This window comes from Puma concolor, chromosome D4 (assembly GCF_028749965.1).
Source record: "Puma concolor isolate L17-30 chromosome D4, mPumCon1.1.hap2, whole genome shotgun sequence".
NCBI classification, from domain to species: domain Eukaryota; kingdom Metazoa; phylum Chordata; class Mammalia; order Carnivora; family Felidae; genus Puma; species Puma concolor.
Window position 1 is genome coordinate 95344508 of NC_141679.1, and position 18192 is coordinate 95362699.

The window sequence follows — 18192 nt, forward strand, 5'->3', positions numbered from 1 at the left end:
ACAGTATCATAATGATGGGGTCTCCCGTGAGAGTTATTGGAGTAAAGGGACTGGGATGGGTCCCGAAGCTCTTTGTGCATCCATGGTGTAGTCATGGGCTTTCTGCTTTGGTCTGCCATGAGGTTACATATCTTTGTAGATCTTCTGATATAAAAGGGCATTTATATATAACTGGTCCCAGACAAGGTCTGTCAGAACTGTCCGGGGAGACCGAGCTCTTACAGAGAATAGGCTTGTAGTCCAGGGGTTTGTAATGGGCTTTCTGACTGATATACTGAAAATAGGACCCTTTTTCTGGTTTATTACCCACTTTCTTTAAGTTTGTTCTTGTGAAGCTACTTCTGAAACCTTTCTATCTTTAAACAGTTTTATTTTACAGTGGTGTGTTTGTTCCTGGTGGATATGCAAATCCGTGTAATATTTTGGAATCTTGAGGAGTGTTTATCTTGTGCTTCTGGTTTTACACTGTGTCCCCCAGGGCAGGACTGCAGGCCCTTAGTGTACCTCCCACACAGGATGGACAGATAGCCAGCATGCCTGAGCTCAGGGCAGGTTCTCCTGTTCAGGGTTTGGCCTTCTCTGGACTTTAACCAACTAACTTCCAAAACTAATGTCTAAGACATTTTATTTTATTTTCTTAGATTTAAAAGATTTTTTAATTTTTATTTTTAAATTAATTTTTTAAAGTATTTATTTTTGAGAGAGAGAGAGAGAGAATGTGCGCATGAGCTGGGGAGGGGCAAAGAGAGAGGGAGACATAGAATCTGAAGCAGGCTCCAGGCTCCAAACTGTCTGTTGCAGGGCTCAAACTCAGGAGCCGTGAGATCATGGCCTGAGCCGAAGTTGGATGCTTAAGTGACTGAGGCACCCAGGCACCCCTTTTTAAATTTATTGTTAAGTAATCTCTTTAACCCAACATGGAGCTTAACTCACAACCCTGAGATCAAGAGTAGCTTGCTCTTCTGACTAAGCCAGCCAGGCGCCCCTAACACATCATTTTACATTTACTCTGACCTTAAATCTTTGTGTACATGACATGAAATGATTTTCCCTTGGAGAGCTTTATGTAGACTACCCAGAGAAATGGTAACTGTTGTGTGGGTCGTGTCATGGCAGGGCAGGTCCACAACCTCTGACACCGTCTCCTCTGTTCACAGAGATATCTATGGCAGCCGATGGAGGCTCATCGGAGAAGCAGGGAGGAGAGGGCCCCCTGGCCTCAGACGGCGAAGCTAATGGGTCCTGTGGAAAGAGCGAGGCTAGCAGCCACGTGACTGCAGCCCAGCACACTCAGGAGAACACAGCGGTCAGCCCACAGGACGGTACCAACAAATTAGCTCGAATAGCTGAAAATGGGGTTTCAGACAGAGACAGTGAAACGGGGAAGCAAAACCACGTCAACACAGATGACTTCACACAGACTTCTGTCATCGGGAGCAATGGGTACTTCTTGAATAAACCACCCCTGCAGGAACAGACCATGCGGATTACCAGCACTTTGGCTTCCTCGCTTCCTGGTCATGCTGCAAAAACCCTTCCCGGAGGTTCCGGCAAAGGGAGGACTCCTAGTGCTTTTTCTCAGACGCCAGCCACAGCACCGGCCAAGCTTGCGGAAGCGAGTAAAGACACGGAGGACAAGAAGCCCTCGGGCCCTGGTGCCGACGTCAAGGTTCACAGGGCACGGAAGACCATGCCAAAATCCATCCTGGGCCTGGTAATGCGATCCTCGTCGGGATGGGGCTGTTCTCGTGTCTGTTGTGCTGTTTCCTTCCTGTTTGTATTCGCTTTTGTCACGGTGACGGCAGACGGACTCTGTTCGTGAAGGAGAAAGGCCAGTAAATGGCAGTGGTTGCCCCACAGGTGGTTGTCTGTGGGCCTGGGAAGATGAGGAAAGGCTGCTGACAGTTCAGGTGTGAACCACCGGCAGATGACCCCTCCCAGCCCGCCTTCGGGGCTTTGTGCTGCTTTTGGGTGTCTGTTGCCCGCTAAGACCAGATGCATCAGATGCTTGTGTGGAGACCTCCTCCTCTGCTTTGGGCCTGGGGCTTGCATTCCAGCACAAGAAGGCTGAGCACTGACTCTGGAGAGAAGTAGTCAGGAACTTGGTTAGCTTCTTGGTGTGACAGAGGGTAGGGACGAGGGACATCCTGATGACACGCCCTGTTTTCATGGTAGGCCCCTGGGAGCAGGGAACAAGCAGCGAGATCCCAGTGTCATGCTGGGTGAGGTGGCTTTTGCCACCAGTGAGTATTCGGTGCCCGTGCCTGCTGCGTTTTCTCAGAATGTCCATAGTCATGTTTTGCCTTCCCAGTTCTGTGTTGATCTGGCTGGGGATGAGCTCTAGGTCTAGTTCCCTTGGGATTTCTTGCACCTGGCGTTGCTGGTGAGTCTGACTGTTCGTCATTAGTGGGTCATGTGTGATTTCCTCTCTGCAACCTTCCGGAGTTGCACGAGTAGGCCTGTTCCCTTGGGCCTTGTCGGTGTGAGATGTGTGTCTTTCCTCAGTTCTAGAAAAATGCTTTGCACGGCTTTTCTTTCTGTGGAGCTCTTGACATGGACATGGGGTCTTCTGTCTCCTCAGATGGCTCCTTATGTGTTTTCCAGCTTTGATTTCTTCTTTAGCACTTTACTTTCTTGCTGTTCATTCTATATCATGATGATTTTACTTTTGACAGTTTTTTGCATACCTAATATCTCCAGTTAGTTTATTTAGTTGTATTTTGTCTTATCCTTCAAAGGCCATTAGATTCTTTTATAGTCTGTTGTTTTAAAAAATTTTTTTAATGTTTATTTTATTTTTGAGTGAGAGAGAGAGAGAGAGACAGAACGCAAGCAGGGGAGGGGCAGAGAGAGGGGGAGACACAGAATCCGAATCAGGCTCCAGGCTCTCAGTGGTCAGCACAGAGCCTGATGTGGGTCTCGGACCCATGAACCGTGAGATCATGACCTGAGCTGAAGTTGGACGCTTAACCGACTGAGCCACCCAGGCGCCCCCTCTAATCTGTTGTAAGACCTATTTCCTCAAGTGGGAGTCGTGTTTGGGCTCAGTGCCTGCTGTTTGTGTTGATTTTTCTCCCCAGGTGTGTGCTCATCTCTATTTCCATGGTTTTATGTTGCCTGACTGTGAGCTTTGTTGCATTTCCTGTAGCCTGCCTGCAGTGATTGTCGGGAGCCATGGGCACTCCATGGGGCTGGACTGCTGACTGCCCCATGCTGCTGGGCCTCCATAGCTGCCGCATGATTCCTGCTCTAGGATTGCCGGGGCTGGGCATCCCCTGACTCCTGTGTCTCAGAGTGTGGGCCTCACCCCTCCCAGACTTGCTGGCCCTGACTTGATTTCCATGTTTTGCAATATTCTTGTATATGTCCCAAAACTTAAAAACAAACAAACAAACAACTTTTTTTAATAATTAGGAATTCACAGGAAGCTGCAAAAGTAGTACAGAGAGACTCCCATATATCCTTCACCGGTCTCTCCGGCTGCATTTTATGCAGCTAGAGCACAATGTCGATTTCTGTGAACACCCAGCACCAAACAGCTCCCCAGGGTCCCCCTTTATCCCTAACCACCCTGTCCCCAGCCCCTGTTCTCTGTTTCCACAGTCACGTCGCGTCAGGTATTCTGTAAGAAGGTGGGGACTTTGAGAGCGGCTCAGCTCCAATGAGACTGGCCACGTTGTGTCAGTGGCTCCTTCCTTTTCATGCTGCAGGGTTTTCTGTGGTGTGGATGTCCCAGAACTTAACCACTCACAGATTGAATGGCTTTTGGGGGTTTCCATTTGGGGGCTGTTACAATAAAGTTGCTCTGGATATTTATGTACAGAATTTTTTTGGACAGAAATTTTCATTTCTCTGGATTAAATATCCAGGAGTACAATTGTGGGGTCATATGTTAGTTCGATATTTAGCTTTATAAGTTAACTGCCAAACCAGATTCCAGACAGGCTACGACATTTTACATTCCCGGAAGCAAGGTATACGAGCAGTCAAATTTCTCACGTCGTTGCTGGCGTTTGGCATTGCCGCTAGTTTTTATTGTAGCTGTGTTACCTCATCATGGTTTTAGTTTGAACTCCCCTCATGGCTGATGATGTTGGACATCTTTTCCTGTGCTTATTTGACATCTGTGTGTCCTTTTTGGTGAAATGTCTCTCATACCTCTTGCCCATCTTACAACTAATTGTTTAGTGAGCTTTCAGAGTTCTGGGTGTGGGCCCTTTGCCATGGATCGGTTTACAGACTTTTCGCTCTGTCTGCGGCTCGTCCTCACCCTCTTATTAGGGTTTTCCCCGGAGCAGAAGTTTTTCCTTCTGACCAAATCCACATCATCAGTGTTTCTTTTACAGCCTGTGCTTCTGGCATCGTGTCTTTGAACTCTCCACCTAGCCCTGGGTAACAAGATTTTCTGTAGTTTTTAAGAAGGTTTTTTATTTTTATGTGAACTTTAGATATATGGTCCATTTTTAGTGTTTGTATTAGATACCAGGTTCAGGGTGATGTTCGTTATTTTTGCCTGCCATTTTTTGGCTTACCATTATCCGTTCTTAAATGCATGTCTGAAATTTTATATTATTTGTTTATCTCCTTGAAATTATACTTTTATTCTGTTCCTACTTCCAGGATTTTATTCCAGTATGTATATTTTTATTCTCGAGGCTCTTTTATTGTCACTGGAACATATTCCTCTAAGGAAAAAAAAGGCAAATGAAATTTAACTTGAAGAAATTTCTTGACTGTGCAGGCTTATCCAAATGTTAGTTGTGCACTGAATTAGTATAATTGTTAGTGGTGTGCAGTTGATTGTCACACGTATCATTTTGGTCAGTTGTAAGGACAGAGGACCAAAGACTTTTGAGACTTCAGAAATGGATTTCCTGAAGACCACCCCTGCCTGCTGCACACCTGGAAGCTTCCTCTGTCTCTGACCTCCTACGGGAGGAAGGAGGACACAGTGATGTAGCAACAAGATGAGCTGTGCCGGTGGGGTCACCGAAGTCCCCTCTGATATGGAGCCTCCTGGCTCCAGACCTGGCTTCTCCTGCCCCTGGGGTTCCCTGCCCCGCAAACCCAGTTCAGTCTTATTTGGTTTTCTTAGGAGACCATGTTTTATTGATAATTGTTTTAAAATCAATCATTCCAGTGATGAGTGTTGCAGGCTTGTGATAATAAACCCATTTTCTTTGTAAGAGTTAAAACTGAAGGCGTGTTCTCACCACACAGCCTATGTCCCTTGGCAGTGCAGGCTCTCTCTTATGCAGTGTTGGTACCGTCAGAAAACGCCAGCACGGGGTTAGACTTGTTCGCTGTTGCACAGAGAAAGTGGAACCTTTTTCCCTTGCATCGAAGCGCTCGTTACTGTGTCCTGTGTTGCAGACCAGGACACTAGTCTAGTTGAATTGTGCCTCAGCATGGTGGTCCCCTAGCCTTCTTTTGTGTTGCTGTCCCCACATTCTCCCTGTCCACTTTCACACAGCCACTGGTATTCTCTAGGTTCTGGAAAAAAGATGTGGCCTTGCTCTTGGAGCCCTCAGCCTGGTTAGAGAGGCAGTTCTGAATGACAGAGTTGTGCAGGTCCTTGTTAGTTGCCCCTGGAATTTAAGTGTCTGGAAGGAGAGAGCTCACACTGAGCCAACATGGGCCTGGCTGGTGGCTCAGGGAGTGGCCTCCAGGCAGAACTGGAGAGGCGACGTGCAGAGTGCTGGGGGCAGGGAGGGCCAGCAAGAGCCAAACCCTGTTGCGTCTGTGGCAATGCAGGTAACCTTCTTCACAGCCCATGACTGCCCCTCTGCGTGGGGGAGGCCTAAGCTGCCTGGGTGCTCAAGGCTCTGTCATAGCAGTGGGCACCCCTCCGTGAAGTAAGACACTATCCTACCTGTATGGGAAGCAGATCGTGTCTCTCTTATCTTTTTTGCTTTTGTCTGATAGTAGAGCCCTGGTAGTCTAGAATCTTCACCTAAGTTCAGCAGCTCTTGATTTTTTTTTTTTTTCAGATTTTCAGAAATAATATCTTAAAGATTTTGGGCCCAAGTGAGAATTAGCCTCATATGACTGTTTACTCCTCAGGTTTAATTTTTGCTTCCTGTGTATGTATACTGTAAAATCATCTTTTGCATTTGCCTATATTAGCTGGTGGAGGCGGAGAGTTACTGTGGCTGCACATTCTGCGTGGTAGTTTGTAGGAGACAGAAAGGAACATTCTCTGACTCTTGTGTTCCAGCAGTGACTTCAGAGACAGATCTGGTATGTTTGAGAGAGACTGAAGAATTTTACAGAGCTGACAAGTTACATGTGGGTAGTAACTGTGTGCCGAGGGCAGGTTAATTGTGGAGGTGGTGGGGAAGAGGGTAGGGCTGAGAGAGGAAGGAAGGGCGCTCCAGGGCTGAGCCACATTCCCAGCCAAGCTACAAGCACACAGGGTCGCTGAGCCATGTAAGTCCCTTTGGGCTGTCAGCCACTGGCCATGCTCCCAAGCAGGCTCACTTTTTTTAATTTTAGTTTTTATTTATTTATTAAAAAAATTTTTTTAACGTTTATTTATTTTTGAGAGACAGAGTATGAGTAGGGGAGGGGCAGAGAGAAAGGAAGGCACAGAATCCGAAGCAGACTCCAGGCTCTGAGCCGTCAACAGAGTTCTACGCGGGGCCTGAACTCATGAACCGAGAGATCACGACCTAGGCTGAAGTCGGACGCCCAACCGACTGAGCCACCCAGGCGCCCCAAGCAGGTTCACTTTTAAGGGCAGGGGCATCAAGCGCATTCATGTTGTCGTGCAGCCGTCCCTCCGTCTGTCCCCAGAACGTGTTCATCTTCCCAGACTGGACTCTGTCCTGTTACACATGGACCCTCCCCTCCCCCAGCCCCACCCCACCACCCCCCTCCATGTCTGTGGCTCTGACTCCTCCAGGACCTCCTGTGAGTGTCCACTCCTACAGGATGTGTCCCCCTGTGACGGGCTCATCTCACTCAGCATGGTGTCCTCACTCAGCACGGTGTCCTCCAGGTTCATCCACGTTGTAGCAGGTGTTGGGATTTCCCTCCTTTTTAAGGCTAATATTCTGTGGTGTGGCCGGAGCACATTTTGTTTATCCTTTCACCTGTCAGCGGACCCTTGGGTTGCTTCTGCCCCATGGCTGTTGTGAATGACACTGCCATGAACAATTGTGTACAAATAGCTCTTTGAGATTCTGTTTTCAATTCTTTTAGGTATATATCCAAAGTGGGATTGCTGGATCACATGGTAATTCTATGTTTAGCTTTTTGAGAAACTGCCTAACTGTTCTCCACAGCGGCTCTGCCATTTTATGTTCCCACCAACAGTGCACAAGGGTTCTAATTTCTTCATGTCCTTTTCAACATTTGTTTTCTGTGTGTGTGTGTGTGTGTGTGTGTGTGTGTGTGTGTGTTTAATTGAGGTATAATAGACAGTTTTTGGTTTTTATAGTAGCCATCCTAATGGTGTGAGGAGATACTATGGTTTTGATTTGCATTTTCCTGAAGATTAGTGATGTTGAACATCTTTTCATGTTGAATGTCTTCTTTGGAGAACTGTGTAATCAGATGCTTTGCCCATTTTTTAATCAGGTTGTTTGTTTTGTTGCTGAGTTGTAGGAGCTCTTTATGTATTCTGGATATTAATCGCTTATCAGATATGTGATATGCAAATAATTTCTCCCATTCTATATAGGTTGCCTGTTCATTCTGTTGATTGTATCCTTTGATGAACAGAAATTTTTAATTTTGAAGAAGTCTAATTTATCTGATTTTTCTTTTGTTGCCTGTGCTTTTGGTATCATATCCAAGAAATCACTGCAAAATCCAGTGTCATGAAGCTTTTCCTGTGTTTTCTTCTAAGAGTTTTAGAGTTTTTTTTACAGTTCAGGTCGTTGGTCCATTCTGAACTAATGTTTGCGTGTAGCGGGTGGTGAGAGTCTGGCTCTATTGTTTTGCATGTGGAGATCCTGTTTCCCAGCACTGTTGAAGGATGCTTCTTTCTTCACTGTTATTGCCCTTACTGCGTGCATAACAAAACTTGGTTAAATGGAATTTGATACGAGGTCCAAGTATTTCGAGGCTGCAGGTGATTTTAGGGAAGTAGATGGAGGGGAGAGGGTTAGCTGTGTCTAGGCAGTCTGGAACTAAGGCAACATTGCTAATCAGGATGAGGGCTGACGACAGTACTGCAGGCTGCCAGAGTCTTGGAAGGCTGAGACTGAAAACAGATTTAGGAGACTGGTAAAACTGTGAGCAAAAGATAAGTTAAAAAATGTAGCATGGGTATCTGTTGTGCCATTGGGGTTGGGGAGGATGTTGCAAGGGCAGCCTTGAAAATGATAGGCCGTGAAAGCACTTCCATAACCAATACATTTACCTAAATCAGGTGTTAGCAGACTCTTCCTGTGAAGGACCAGGTAGACAACATTTCAGGGCTTGTGTGCCACATACAGTCACTGTCGCTGCTTCTCTCTACTCCTTTTCCTCCTCGTTCTTGTCAACACCATTTTGAGCTTGCAGATGCTGGCCCACGTCATCCAAGGGGTGGCCTGGCACACGTGCACCAGCGCCAGGCCCTCTGATGGCGGCAGGCTTTGTACTTTATCTTCTTTCTTGGTCAAGGCAAGTTTATGGGGGAAAGGAACGGTGTTTTGGGGGCATGTTGTGTCAGTGACGATCTGCTTGTGTGTAATTACAGTTATTAATTGTCTTTGTTTTCAAGCATGCAACCAGTAAGGATCCCAGAGAAGTTCGAGAAGCTCGAGATCATGAGGAGCCAAAAGAGGAGATCAACAAAAACCTTTCTGATTTTGGACGACAGCAGCTTTTACCCCCCTTCCCACCCCTTCATCAATCACTACCTCAAAATCAGTGCTACGTGGCCACCACAAAGTCACAGACAGGTAATAGGGAGACCTGACAACTGTCTCTGCTCTCTGAGTGTGTGTGCTGAACCCACACCTCTCGAAACTAGAAACTTGTTGACTGTGAATGCATGTGTGCTGTAAGGGAGTGGGGTCAGGGTCGACGGGCCCTTCTCTGCTCACCCGTAAACCTGCAGAGGGATGTCAGACCTCTGTTCTGAAACCTGTTGAATCCCGACGTTGGTTTCTATGCCTGTTTTCAATCTCAAAATGAAGATTGTTTTCATTAAGTCTTGCCCCCCCTTGTTCTGATTGGATAGAAGACTTTAGATTTGAGAACTTCCCCCTGCCCCCCAGTTTATAAATTAAGTGCTGTTGGAAACAACAGTGTGTTGGGGAGACCTTTGGGTTAAGGTTGTAGAGAAGGGTGGTTTGATTCTGTGATCAGCCACTTCCCATGGGCATTTCTCACTCATTTGAGCTTGCTTCTGTCCATGGTCAATTGAGGGAGTAGGTGAACATTTGATCTCTTATCCAGGCCTCTGCAGGAGGTGGGGCTGCAGGAGCAGCCCCACAGGGAGTATACTGGGGTGAGCGTGTCTCGAGCAAGGGGCCTCCCTCTGGAGCCTCTGAGACACCCATAGTTCCTACAGAGATGAGGTGACTCTCCCCAGTGCAGAAAGGACCTTTCTGTGAGGTTGTCCTGTGTATCAGGCACTTCTGATGTCACCTCCTGGAAAGGGTACAAAACCACAACTTCTGTGCCTGGGAGTGTCTCCTGCAGAGGGAAGTACCACCATGGCCGCCTTGCCTTATCACAGGACAGATGGTGCACCTGTCAGTGCCATAGGAGTTGCAGAAAGCCTGCCGAGGTGGGGTGGGGGGTGCTCCTTGCCTCTGGTCAGGTCTGCTGGGATGAGTGGGGCACGTGTGGATACAGCCCTCTGTGACCTTGTCCGGGTAGACCGCCTCTGTCTACTTTCTTCTTCAGACCTCGTTCCTTCCTTTGCCCCGTTGTGCTATCTTCCCTGGGGGGGGGGGGGGGAGTGGGGGGGTGGGTGGAGTGTTGGAGCCGGTCTTTTCTCTCCATCAGTATTTTAAATTACTGTGGTGCTGGCCCCAGAGCTTCGTTCCTTTCCCATCCTGTCGTAGCACAAACAGGAAGGCCAGGCAGACTCAGTGGCTGCAAAGTGCATCTTACTCTCCGTCTCAGCTTGGGCACAGCTGTGCCTGGCACCAGTCACCCCGTTCTAGCACAGGAAAGACAGAGCCGTGTTTCCTTGTGACCAGTTATGCGCTCAGAGCCACCCCAGTGGGGTGCAGGGCTGCGTGGATGACTGTCTCAAGTGTCCTGTGTGCCCCTTGGCCTAGGGCTGAGGCACGCCTGGTGTCCTCAATGCCACATGTGGGGCTGTCTGCATGTGTAAGGGCTGTCTGCCCTTACTGTGGCATAGTTTACGCTCTTGCATGCTTTTCCAATGCTCTTTTCCTCTGCTTTGTGGAACAAAAATGGAATGGAATAGAGGTTTTATAGCCCTTTAGAAGAGTGGTTTTCAGATTTTTTTTTAAAGCCTAGAACTTAAAAAGGAAAAAGTTATTATAGACAGCCTCATTCTGTTTTTTTTTTTTTTTTTAATTTTTAATGTCTATTTATTTTTGGAGAGAGAGAAACAGAGTGTGGGGAGGGGAGGGGCAGAGAGAGAGGGAGACACAGAATCTGAAGCAGGCTCCAGACTCTGAGCTGTTGGCACAGAGCCGGATGCGGCGCTCGAACCCATGAACCATGAGATCATGACCTGAGCCGAAGTTGGATGCTTAACTGACTGAGCCACCTGGGGCCCCAACAGCCTCATTCTATAAAACAAGTCAACCTGGAGCTGCTTTATTCAGAACAGGCTTAGGAGTCCTCAGTCCCCAGGAGCCCCAGCTGTTGTCTGGAAACCTCAGACCCCCAGACGTTTGCTTTTTCCTGTCCTGTGTCTCCCTTGACCTCGTGTACGTGTGTGGTTTGCTTCACATACTTCTTTCCCTTCGGTTGGTGGACTGCTTGGTGAGGTGTAAGGTGCTGGGAAACGGTCCAGGGAATGACGGTGGCCTATGCTGCATGGCCACACTCTCTTTAGAGGCGGACACATCTAGAGATTGTGCCGTGTGCTCCTCGACGTGGGTGAGGAGCAGAGTCTCAGGGAGGCAGACTGGACCCATCTCCAGTGATGGGCAGCAAGGCCGCCTTCCCCCCTTCAGCCTCCCTCATGCAGCCGCACCGGTACTAGAGACGGGACCGTCCAGAGGCAGGGGACCAAGTGTGGAGGGCGCTCCAGGGCCCTGCTGCTGGTGGGCGGTGGGTTTGCCCTTACACTTATGCCTGCTTGCTGCGGGCTCATAGTGTTCGCCGTGCACAGGGCTGAGTGTTTATTGTGCGCAAAACAAATGATCTGTAAAGTCTTAGCAGCTTTCTCTGTGCCACTTGAAACAAGAAATGCCTGTCACTTTTGTGGCAAGCTGATGATTTTGGTAATCAGAATTTGTGAATTATCACCTACCTTTAAAAAACATTTGAATGGTATTTCTTTTTCCTCTCTTGTCCCCTTTTGACTTTTTTTTTTTTTTTAGCTTGCTTGCCTTTTGTTTTAGCAGCTGCAGTATCTCGGAAGAAAAAACGAAGAATGGGAACCTATAGCCTGGTTCCTAAGAAAAAGACCAAAGTATTAAAACAGAGGACGGTGATTGAGATGTTTAAGAGTATAACTCATTCCACTGTGGGCTCTAAGGTAAGGCGTGCCTGGTTGGTTGCACACGTGCTTGGAAACCCACGTCTCTGTCAGGACCTCTTTGGCCACGAGAGCACCATGTGAGGTTGTCGGTAATTTGATGACCTCGGTCCATTTTGAAGGAACCTAGGCTCTGAGGTGCCTCGCTCTGGGGTACAGCCTCCTGCCCAGTGCTCCCTGCCCCCTCATCCCTTCCTCCTTCCTGGCCCTTCCCCCAGCGGCAGGGTCTCTGCATCCCACCCCACAGGCCACACCCTGGCAGGAGTTGGCACGTTGCTCTTGATGCTGGGGTTCTGAGTGACAGATGTGCCCTTGCCCGTGTTCCAGGGCGACAAGGACCTGGGTGCCAGCACCCTCCACGTGAATGGGGAGAGCTTGGAGCTGGACTCGGAGGAGGACGAGTCGGAGGAGCTGGATGAGGACGAGGACCAGGGGGCTGAGCAGGCCGCCGCGTTCCCCACGGAGGACAGCAGGACCTCTAAGGGGGTTGTGCCAGAGGCCGACCGCACCCAGAAGGTAGGCCCTTCTCCCCTCTCAGGGAGGGGCTTACGGTCCTGAGAGGGGCAGTCTGGCCCTCTCAGCCCCAGTCATTTCCCTGTTTCCTTCTTCTTCTCTCTCTCTTTTTTAAAAAGTTTATTTATTTTGAGAGAGAGAGAGAGAGAGAGAGAGCGCACTCACAAGTGTGCATGTGAGTGGGGGAGGGTCAGAGGGAGAGAATCCTGAGCAGGCCCTGCTCTGTCCGGGCCCTGGGATCATGACCTGAGTGGAGATCCAGAGTCTGATGCACAACCCACTGAGCCACCCTGGCACCCCTTCCCTGTTTTCTTCTGACTTAGGTCTTTGCATTCTATTTCTCGAAGTTTTGGACTTATTTTCATCAGATGAGTGTTTGTCTTCTTGTACAGCACTCTCTGAAGTAAATGTCTGGAGCTTCTTTGGGCTCTGCATGGACAGGAATACACTGATGGCAGACTGCGTGCCAGTGGTGGCTGCTTATCGCTGGCCTTGGCGTGACCGACCTTGCGAAGTCCTAGGTGCGCCACAGGTGCGGTGTTCCTCCAGGGGAGGTGCTGACACCGGGAGGCCTCTCTTGTCTTGGTTGGAGTGAGCAATCGGTGCTGCCGACCGGGCCTGTGGAGCGGTTATGTGCAGTCCGCTAACACTGGCTGTATCCTGGTGTGCCAGGCATGTCCTCGTCAGACGCAATTCCTCCGTGTCCACCCAAGGATGTGCTCTGGGAGGTGGCAGTACGTCAGCTCAGTCACAGGGCACTGCGTGCAGGCAGCCCCGGAGCTCAGCACCGGGCAGAGTCTCCGGGGGCACTGGGCGCAGAGCCGGGCGGAACCCAGTTCCTGAGCAGATGCTGACTTGTGGGCCTGCATTATGCTCGTAGTTCTCAGGGGGATGAAGTAGAGGAGGAGGGCCAGGAGGGGTTGAGAATCAGGCGGTCACAGATGGGTGTGATCCTGCTGATTTGTGTATCCTACTTTTTGGAGAGAACTTTGGACCATCTTTATATAAGATGGGCTGTCGTATCTGATGAGGTTTCTAAAACTTGTGGTAGGCAGAGAAGTGCCAGGTGAGTTCATTGAAAAAATGACCTGGGGGCACCTGGGTGGCGCAGTCGGTTAAGCGTCCGACTTCAGCCAGGTCACGATCTCGCGGTCCGTGAGTTCGAGCCCCGCGTCAGGCTCTGGGCTGATGGCTCAGAACCTGGAGCCTGTTTCCGATTCTGTGTCTCCCTCTCTCTCTGCCCTTCCCCCGTTCATGCCCTGTCTCTCTCTGTCCCAAAAATAAATAAACGTTGGAAAAAAAAAAAAAAAAAGAAAAAATGACCTGTTTGAAATCTATAATTTTGCTGATCATCTTTTTACACTTTGAGTCAAAGTGTTGTGCTGTGTAGATACGGCCTTTGGCACGTGTAAAGTATGTCCCTCCAGCTTTCAGAGTTTTGGGAGTTTCTTTTCTTGTATCAGAAGCCACGGCTACTAGTCTGTCTCTTTATGATTTCTGGGTTCTGTGTTCTAATTACGATAAGCGGACCTTTCTTAATGGTGATTTTGAATAAGTTAATGTAAGCTGTCTTATACTTCATTGGTCTCATTCTTTATAAATATTTGACTCATACATTTGATTTGGGATAAAATATGAGGTAGATACATTCAAAATGGGTGTATTTTATGGTATATAAATTCTATCTCAATAAAGCTTTTTAGACAAAATGTGAGGTCAGGGTCCCATAGCTTCCCTCAAAATGGTTAGCCACACGATGTCAACACCATTTATTGACTGATGTTTCTTTCCCCCGTTGATTTGAAATGCCACCTTTATCGAACACCATATGGCATATGGAGTTAACTCTGTTTCTGGATTCTCTCTCTGTCTCTCTTTTTTAAGATTTTATTTTTAAGTGATCTCTACATCCCATGTGGGACTCGAACTCACATCCCCAAGGTCAGGAGTCGCACACTTCACCAACTGAGCCAGCCAGGCACCCCGTGGATTCTGTTTTTGATTGAGGTTCTCCTCTTCCAGGGAGAATCTAGACACTGACTAACAGCAAATAACTCTACACATTGATATAAAGGAACAAAATTAACTGGATATCAAGCCAACAAAAAGAATCAGGAAACAAGTGGAAGCAGAATCAAGAGGAAAGTGTGGCCAAGTGGAAAACCAAATAAGATGACAGGAACAAATCTAAATAGATCGGCAATGCTAATACACAGTAATAGGGTTCTTATGTGAAGCGTTCCAGAAAATAGAGAACGAGGGGAATGGATGCTAGCTTCTTCTGAGGCCAAATTCACTTTTAATCCTAAGTACAATATTGGTGAGATACAACTGTATATTCCCATAATAGTGATCGTAGAGAAGGTGGGGCTTCCCCCCAAGAAGACACTGATTTATGACAGGGAGTCTGTTGATAGGACTTATTAGATTAACAGCTTAAATGAGAAAAACCAGCCTTTTATATATGTTTCTTGGATTTAGGGGATGACCTCATGATTGCCACTGTGACAAGGAATAGTTCACTCATGAGAGTGACTGTACCCATGTGTTATCACCCAGCTCACAGGCCGGGGCTGTCGTGGCCTCCCCTGTGCGCCCTCCTAGTCACCACAGCCTTGTCTTTGCCCTTGCTGTGCTTTGTGTCAGTGGGGTCATGCACACGATTGTCTTTTTCAGAGTGAGGCTTGTTTCACTCAGTATTATATCTGTTCATTTTCATTGTTACACACAGTGGATTATAAAGTGGTCTAGGGGTCTCAGATCCTTTCAGAGGGTGCATGGGGTCAAAACTATTATTGTAATCATGCTAAGATGCTGTTTACCTTTTTCACTCTTGCTCATCAGAGTTACACGGGGTTTAAACATTTCCCAGTTTAAATTTGTACACTAGTGAACGCTAATGGACATAACCTAGATCAAGAGAAGTGCTTTGTCATTCTCAGTAATTTTTAATAGAGCAAAGGGTTCCTGAGACTGGAACATTCCAGAACCACCACAGTACAGTCTTCCTTTGGATGACTGTTCTAATTTATGTATCCGTTCCACTGTTGATGGATATTTGAGCTGTTTCCAGTTTGGGACCATTACAGATGACATTGCTGTGAGCGTTCTCGTGTGTCCCTGGGTGTACACCCATGCTGGGGTTGCCATGTTATGGGAGCAGCGGAAGGCACGGCCACACAGCTCTCCTGCATGCCGCACATGAGTGTCCTGCCGCCCTGGCTTGACAGACTTGGTATTGCCCAGAGAGTGTAGTGGTGTTACAGTTCTGATTTGCATTTCCCGAATTTCCCTGAAGCTTGGCTACTTTTTCATATGCTTATTTGCCATTTGGATGCCTTTTTTTGTGAAGTGCCTGTTGAGGACTCAACCACTTATCTGGTTAGTTGTCCTTTTTAAAAATCATTTTGTAGGAAATAAGCTCCTGTTGTATGTGTTGCCAACATATCTTCTTTTTTCTTTTTTTTTTTTTTTAAGTTATTTATTTATTTATTTTGAGCGAGAGAGAAAGTGTGAGCAAGGGAGGGGCAGAGAGAGAGAAGAGAGAGCGAGCATCCCAAGCAGGTTCCACACTGCCAACGGGGAGCCCGACGTGGGGCTCGAACTCACGAACCATGAGATCATGACCTGAGCCAAAATCAGACTGAGCCGCCAGGCGCCCTCCCAACATATCTTTTTCCACTGTGGCTGCCTTTTCACTGATCTGATTGGCATTCTTGTCCTGTCATTTGGGTTGGAAGCCAGTCTCAGGACGTGTCGCACGGCCATCTTGTGCCGCAGTCGTTCGGGGCATTGGTTAGGGGAGGGCTGGACCCTTACCTCCTAGCCCAAGGCTGTAACGGGGCCTGGTGAGTGGAGTCGTATCCTGTGGCATCAGGGTCTCCTGCTTGCCACCCACCTGCGGAGCCTTTCCCCACCCTGTATGATCTATTCCTGGCTCACTTATGTCTCTGATCCACGTCAGACTTCAGTCATGCCAGCTGGTACACTTTTTTTCCAGTCTCCTCAGGTTTTCATCTTGTGCTTTACTTCTTGCAACCATCACATGTGCAGTTACCAGACAACCCCTGTATAGTAATGCTTATCGCTTCCTTTGTAGTCACTTTACATGAGTTTCGGAAGAACTGGAATCGACTACGTTGTTATTCTGCCTATTTCAATGGGCAGTTTCATTGCTCAATCTTTAAAAAATAGAAACTACCTAATGGCATATAAAGATAATTTATATTAAATAAACCTGACTAAAGGACTCAGAGTCCTTCCAAGGAAGGTTACTTAGTGGTGAGCATTTTAAAACATTTCTAATAAAAGAGGGAGGGATTGGTCCTTTCCCCACTAACATGAACACTGCAGTGGTTTATCATTCTTGCTGTGATGCTATAAGATGAGAACTAGAAGGAAACATTAATATTTAAAAGGACAAGGGAGAAGAGTTTGCCAAGAATATAATCATCTGTCTAAAGAATTCAAGAAAATCAGCTGAGGAACTGTTATAACTAGTGAGTCGAACTTACATGTAATTAAGACCTGAAACCATTCATTTTCTTGTGTGGTTGCAATAGCCAGTTAGAAAATGTAATGGTAGCAATATCAATAATACCAGTAATGCCGGGGCGCCTGGGTGGCGCAGTCGGTTAAGCGTCCGGCTTCAGCCGGGTCACGATCTCGCGGTCCGTGGGTTCGAGCCCCGCGTCGGGCTCTGGGCTGATGGCAGAGCCTGGAGCCTGTTTCCGATTCTGTGTCTCCCTCTCTCTCTGCCCCTCCCCCGTTCATGCTCTGTCTCTCTCTGTCCCAAAAATAAATAAACGTTAAAAAAAAAAAAAAAAAAAAAAAAAAAAAGAAAAAATAATACCAGTAATGCCAGGGTGGTTGGGTGGCTCAGATGATTAAGCGTCCGACTTTGGCTCAGGTCGTGATCTCACAGTTCCTAAGTTCGAGCCCCGTGTTGGACTCTGAGCTTAGAGCCTGGAGCCTGCTTTGGATTCTGTATCTCCCTCTCTCTCTGCCCCTCATCCACTTGTGTTTTCTCCCCAACCCCTCAAAAATAAATAAATAAACATTTAAAAAAATACCAGTCATTTCTAGGAGTATTTTTTAAGTTTTCTAGATAGAAAATGTCAGGCTATGCAAACATATAGGTAATAGTGAACAATTGCCAACACTTGACCAATCTTGTGTATCCACACACACATGGATTGTCTTGAAGAAGATAAATTTGCCAATGGATCTTTAAAACAAAAGGACTCTTTGAAAAACAAAAACCATAGGATCCCACCTAAAACTGTAAGTTTTCAATGTCACCAGGGTACTTAGTAATACATTTAATGGGAAATGTCTGTTACCTGGAAGAGAAAAACGGAAACTTTGCTGAAAGAGGTTGAAAAAGAGACATAGGTTCACAGAAAGACCTATTAATTTCCTGAGAAAAAAGGCATTGTTTGTCTGAGTGAAGACTCTTTACTTGGCCTGAGTGAAGACCCCATTGTTTGTCTGAGGAACACCTGTTAACTTGTCTGAGGGAAGACCCTTTGTTTTTCTGAGCAAAGACCGTTGTTTGTCTGAGGGAAGAACCGGTGTTTGAGGGAGGACTGTTACTTGTGTGAGGGAAAACCCTTTGTTTGTCTGAGGGAAAACCTGTTACTTCCCTGAGGGAAGACTCTTTCCTTGTCTGAGGGAAGACCTGTTGTTTGTCTAAGGGAAACCCATGGTTTGTCTCAGGAAAAACCCATTGTTTGTTGGAGGGAAGACCCTCTACTTGTCTGGGGGAGGTCCCTCTATTTGTCTGAGGCAAAACCTTTTATTTGCTGAGGGAAGACCCATCGTTTGTCTGAGAGACGACCTTTTACTTGTCTGAGGAAAGACCCTTGTTTGTCTGAGGAAAGACCTTTTACTTGTCTAAGGAAAGATCCTTTACTTGTCTGAGGGAAGACCCATTGTTTGGGGAAGAACCAGTGTTTGAGGGAAGACCTGTTACTTGTCTGAAGGAAGACCCTTTCCTTATCTGAGGGAAAACCCATTGTTTATCTGAGGGAAGACCCTTTCCTTGTCTGAGA

The 18192-nt window shown here is 47.3% G+C and overlaps 1 protein-coding gene across 10 annotated transcripts in view; it reads left to right on the top strand.

Moving 5' to 3' along the window:
- EHMT1 (euchromatic histone lysine methyltransferase 1) overlaps positions 1-18192 on the top strand; it is a 155522-nt gene that overhangs the window by 75462 nt on the left and 61868 nt on the right. For 8 of the 10 annotated variants that reach the window (XM_086684651.1, XM_086684652.1, XM_086684657.1 and 5 more), the window contains 4 exons: positions 1158-1714; positions 8714-8894; positions 11469-11626; positions 11954-12142. In XM_086684651.1, coding sequence (XP_086540777.1) covers positions 1158-1714; positions 8714-8894; positions 11469-11626; positions 11954-12142 — 1085 coding nt within the window. The remainder of the gene's footprint in view (positions 1-1157; positions 1715-8713; positions 8895-11468; positions 11627-11953; positions 12143-18192) is intronic. The other 2 variants (XM_086684650.1, XM_086684659.1) reach the window with 1 other exon arrangement.